Below are 5,515 nucleotides of genomic sequence, written 5' to 3' on the forward strand. Positions count from 1 at the left end.
AGTACAATATGTTTGGTTACAAAGAGGCCATAGGACATATAAGAATAGCCTCCCTGAATAAATTGGTAAAGAAAAACATAGTGAGAAGACTACTAAATCAGAAATTTATAATGAAAAAACCTTCAATCCAAAAATATAGTCAACCTCTAGATTTCTTCAACTACTCCACCTGCATTTAGAGCCAGCAGCTACCATTAATCATCTTGGCCCCTCGGCGTTCGGACGGCTTCAGTCTCGTGAACCGACTTCTCCCTGCCTTTGTCTATTCGGAACCTACAAGAAGGCAATGGCCCTGAAAACTACTTCCTTTCTGATTCAAGCTTCCGGCGCTCTCCGATCTCCCAGATCAGCTTTCCCCAACCATGATCCCGGTGCAGAACTTTCATTTTCAGGCAGGAACAGCACTGCGTCTTCTAGATCCGTTTTGCGTTTTCAAGTGGATTATGGGAAGCGTGCCTCGCGGTGGAGTGCTCTGTCGGAATCCTGTCTGATCCCGTCGCAGAAAACGAGTTCGGGTCGGAGACGTTCTCGATTGCTGGTGATTGCTGGTGGGGAAGATGTTCCCGAAGAGAGGTACGATTTGGAAATTGGAAGTATGTCCTTCAAATTATACCATTTTAACTGTGATTGTCTACTGTCCACACAATGTTAACAGTTGACTACTTGTTTCTACTACTTTTACGCCTGCACAAACTTGAGTTACTGATAAAGCAGTTCAATCCATGGTATTATGCTGGAGCGAGCCCTTTTATTTGATACTTCCGTAATCAATATGATCCTCGCTAATCGAAACTGCAAAAAAGGGTAAAGCAAGGAATTATCCTGCGCAGTAGACAAGCAGAGATGCCCTAGCACCTCCATTTATCTCTTAATTTACTTTTCGGTTAATCTCTGGGTAATTTGATTGTCTTTAACCATAGGTTCGTCTCCGGGAATTACCAAAGCCAACGCCCAACTCTATCTTCTCCTCCTACACCAGCATCTCCACCTGCTACCGGAGTGACATCTATTATAACTCGTGAACTGTATGACAAAATGCTGCCACACAGAGGCAACCGCCTTTGCGAGGGAGCATTCTACACTTACGACGCTTTCATCACCGCTGCAAATTCGTTTCCAGAGTTCGGGACGGTGGGAGATGAAGAAACTCGTAAGAGGGAGCTCGCGGCCTTTTTTGGCCAGACTTCTCGCGAAACCACAGGTACATTAACCAGTTCTACTCATGAATCGGATGCTTATCTGGGAAACAGAAAATATTGCAAAATTTGTTAGCGGATTCACAGAATCTGTTCATGCAGGCGGTGGGAAGAATGCACCGGATCGATATTCGTGGGGTTATTACTGGATTAGACAAAGGAAACCTCCATCAGATTATTGTCGACCAAGTGAAAAGTGGCCTTGTGTACCTGGACGAGCATATTATGGCCGGGGACCAGTCCAGTTGACATTGTAAGTAATCCATAGTTTGTTCATGATTGGCCGAAATGGGATTTGCTATTCTTACAGCAGCATAGGTGATGTCACTGAGTTCTCCAGTGACTATGGTGACTATGGTGAAGGTGTTTGAATCTTATTTGCACAGGGAGACTGGTCCTGGACATTCATCCTCTACAAGTCATCCTAGGACTCACATGGTGCTCTGTGGGACTAGTAAATCCCAACTCATTGGCATATGAAAAATTTTCGATTGACTCCATTGAAATGATCGGAATAAGCTTCAATATGCCTGACTTTTGAACGACTACACTCTTGGATGACAGCAACTTCAACTACGGGCAAGCAGGGGAAGCTCTAGGAGTAGACCTCCTCAGTAACCCGGACCTTGTAGCTACAGATCCTGTCATTTGCTTCAAGGCATCCATCTGGTTCTGGATGACCCCTCAGCCACCAAAACCCTCATGTCATGATGTGATGATAGGAAAGTGGACTCCTTCAGAACAGGATTTAAGGAACAATCGTCTCCCTGGCTTTGGGTTACTTACCAACATTATCAATCCGGGCGAGTGTGGGCATGGGTATGATGAAAGGGTTCATGGCCGGATCGGGTTCTACAAGAAATACTGTGATATGTTGGGTGTGTTTTACGGTTGCAATTTGGATTGTTACACTCAGAAAAGATAGAGATAAAAGATAATGGATGAACTCAAATCAAATTGTATTCAGCTACGGCATGTAGCTGAAGAGTTGTAAACACTATGATATTTGTTGTAATCCTATAAAAACACGTCTCCTCATCAATGAAAATGTGGCTAATTATTTTCTTCTTCCTTCTGATTGTTCTATAATGTATCAGAGCAGGTTCAACCGTTTTCTCCCTTTGAAGACCCACCAGCATTTGTTTTTGTTCACCGCGTGGGACGTCGGGGAAGAGTCATGTGTACCTCGCTGGAACTCCTCAGGAGGTGAACCATGAAATTAACCAAAAATCAAGCTCCGATAGAGCCTTAGGTGCCATTGACGACCATAGCTCAGCCACTGGACAGAGCTTTCCTTGTATCGCGTTTGCAACTTGGCTCTTCACCATCTCCCCAAGAGCCACACTATTGAGGGCGTCCTGCCATCATTGTTGTCTCTCCTATCGCCGGTGCTTGGTATTTATCTTCCCTCTTCCTCTTCTTATTTTCATTTTGTGGATCTTTAGTTTAATCAGAATTTCGGATTAAAGAGGTCGGGAAGAAGAAGGTTGATCCACATGTGACTCTCACACGTGTGATAGTAAAAAAAAAGGTGTTATTCTTGCACGTGAGAAATAAAAGTGTGATTCTTGCAGGTGAGAAAGGAAAAAAAAAACGAGTCAGCTTGCCCTCAACTCTTCTTCGACAGTCTTCCATCTCGTCAACAAAAACTTATTCTTTCCTTGTCATCCAAATTTGTGCTCATTGTTGATGGTTGTCCTCAACCCCGAACCTTCTTCCGACATTGCTAGTGGTGTCATGCACAAAGACACATTGTTTCATAGTATCCTGTTTTTTGTCAGATGTGTCCACAATTGTCACCACCGCCAACTCCTCGCCCAAATCAATTGCAACCACGTCCTTTGATACAATGACAATTGTGATCATGTCTTGCAACCACCACACCATCTACTAATTCTTCTTTGCTCCTGGGTAGTGGTGCATTGCACCATGTTACATCTAACTTGAGTAATCTCTCTGATCACACTCTTTATGACATCGTTGACGACATTGTGATCGGTGATGACATGGGTTTCCATATTACACATACCAGTTCCAAATATCTCTCTATACCCTCTTGCACTTTTTCGTTAAATAATATTTTTTGTGTTCCTACCTTGCAAAAAAATCTTATTTCTATCTCTCAGTTTTGTCAATTTAATCATACTTCTATTAAAATTTACCTACTTATTTTCTTGTAAAGGATCTTTGCATACGGGCAATACTTTTTCAAGGTCGAACAAAAAATGGTGTGTACGAGTGGCCTTCCTCCTCACCGTAGTATTCACCTTGAGTAGCCTTTGTTCAGTGTCAAGACCACTTCGTCTACATAGCATCATCGCTTAGGTCATCTGTCCTCTCCAATTCTATGGCACATTGTCTCTACTTTTCAGTTAGATTTATCTCCTCATTTGAATTTTACTTTTAATTGCAATTCTTGTCAATGCAATAAGAATCACAAATTATCATTCTCCCACTCCTCTCTTGCCTCTTCTTCCCCTCTTGACATTATTTTCTCTGATGTCTAGACCTCTCCTATTTACTCTATTGATGATTTCAAATATTATGTTATTTTTATTGATCATTTTACAAAGTATATCTGGTTTTATCCTCTCAAACAAAAAATACATGTGTTTGATACATTTGTCCAATTCAAATCTCTTGTTGAAAAATTCTTTGGTAAATGGATTAAAACACTCTATTTTGATAATGGAGGGGAATATAAAGCAATGTTATCTTTTCTAACTACCAATGGCATTTCTCATCTTACATCTCCTCCACATACACCTTAACACAATGGGTATTCCGAACAACAATATCGTCATATTGTCGAAACAGGTCTGTCTCTTCTTTCTCCATCCTCCATAGTTCTATCTTACTAATCTTATGCTTTCTCCATTGATGTCTATCTCATCAACCGTCTACCTACTCTCACGCATAATTTTCTTTTATCATATGCCAAACTTTTTGGCACTCTTCCTAACTACTCTAAACTCCAAAGTTTTGATTGTCTCTATTATCCATGGCTCAAGCCATACTTTGCCCACAAACTCACTCCTCGTTCCTCTCCTTGTGTCTTTCTTGGGTACTTTACCACTCAAAGTGCTTATCTATGTTTTGAACCCACTACCTCTCGTCTTTATGCATCACATCATGTTAAATTCGTTGAGTCTATCTTCCCTTTCACTACACTTTTGTCTCACCTTGACCGTCCTTCATCTGACACACTTTCCTATTGGAGTTCCTCTGTGTCCTTCCTTTCGGCTACTGGCAAATCAACAACTACTTCAATCTATGCGCCTACTACAAGCTCCATTCAAGACCTCGCACCTAATCCCATTCAAACACAAAACCCCACTCCAACACCTAATCCTACTCTAACACCTCCCTCATTGGCCAACCCACACCCATCATCTCTACCTGCTTCGCTGTTGTGCACGCAATAGCTAACTGAGTCACCCAAAGGAGGCGTCAATGACTCACTGAGTTAATTACTTTTACTTTCATATTTTATATTACTTTTAAGTATAGTTTTTCATTAAGTATGTAAGGGTACATGTCGTAGGGGCAGAATTGTCATTTTAAGCCCTAAACTCAAATGACGTCAAACCCTATTTAGAGGGTAAAGGAATAGAAGAAAGGCAAACATTGAATTAGGTTACACAGGGTTTAAAGTTCTCTTTGACGAGCTCCAGGTACAGGTTCTCTCTTGAATCTGAGTTTATTCTTTCCCTCTTGAATTCTGTTTTATCTTGCTCTTACCGAGACCAAGGGGGAAGATTTATTCCCTTTTTCCAAGCTCAATCAGAGGCTATTGCCTCTCCTCCGTCCACATCAGCAAGAGGGGGCTTCTCTCCCTCTTTTCCAAGCAAGGGTAGGGGTTTTCCAGCCCTATACCGAGAGCAACCCATAAGAGAGGTGCTTCGACCTCTAATCTAGCGAGGGGCAGGGTTAGGGACACCTAACTCCTCTCAACCATGAGTAGTAGCAATAAGCCAGAAGGGTTCTCACCCCTCTCAGCAGTGAGCAACCAGGGTCCATCCATTCCTGTCCCAGAGCAACAATAAGCTAGCTATAAAAAGGAGACTCTTTTACTCCTTACCGAGAGCAACAACTCTCCTACAACGCTAGATTCATCAATCCCACACCGAGTTACTTGGTCCATGGCCAGGGACCATAACAACGTGGTATCAGAGTAGGGAGCCCACCAATGGTGACTTAAAATAATTGATGATCAGAGGGCAGCAAGCACAGGCAAAAACATAGGCAAAAAATGAAAGAAAGTTTGCCCTAATCGTGGAGAAGTTGGAACAACTTTCAAATATGAACCTCCATATTGA

General features: G+C 42.2%; 1 protein-coding gene across 1 annotated transcript; it reads left to right on the forward strand.

The window, feature by feature from the left end:
* Positions 1–226: 226 nt before the first annotated feature.
* On the forward strand, positions 227–2,266 carry LOC137943957 (endochitinase-like). The gene is made up of 4 exons (XM_068789408.1): positions 227–573; positions 921–1,201; positions 1,299–1,449; positions 1,761–2,266. The coding sequence occupies exons 1-4, from the start codon at positions 287–289 to the stop codon at positions 2,119–2,121; spliced, it is 1,080 nt and encodes a 359-aa protein (XP_068645509.1). The 5' UTR covers positions 227–286; the 3' UTR covers positions 2,122–2,266.
* The last annotated feature ends 3,249 nt before the right edge of the window (positions 2,267–5,515 follow it).

Source organism: Aristolochia californica, unplaced genomic scaffold (genome assembly GCF_029961685.1).
Source record: "Aristolochia californica isolate CCGP_79_NKW_82.1479 unplaced genomic scaffold, dmAriCali1.0.hap1 SCAF_11, whole genome shotgun sequence".
In the NCBI taxonomy this organism is placed as follows: domain Eukaryota; kingdom Viridiplantae; phylum Streptophyta; class Magnoliopsida; order Piperales; family Aristolochiaceae; genus Aristolochia; species Aristolochia californica.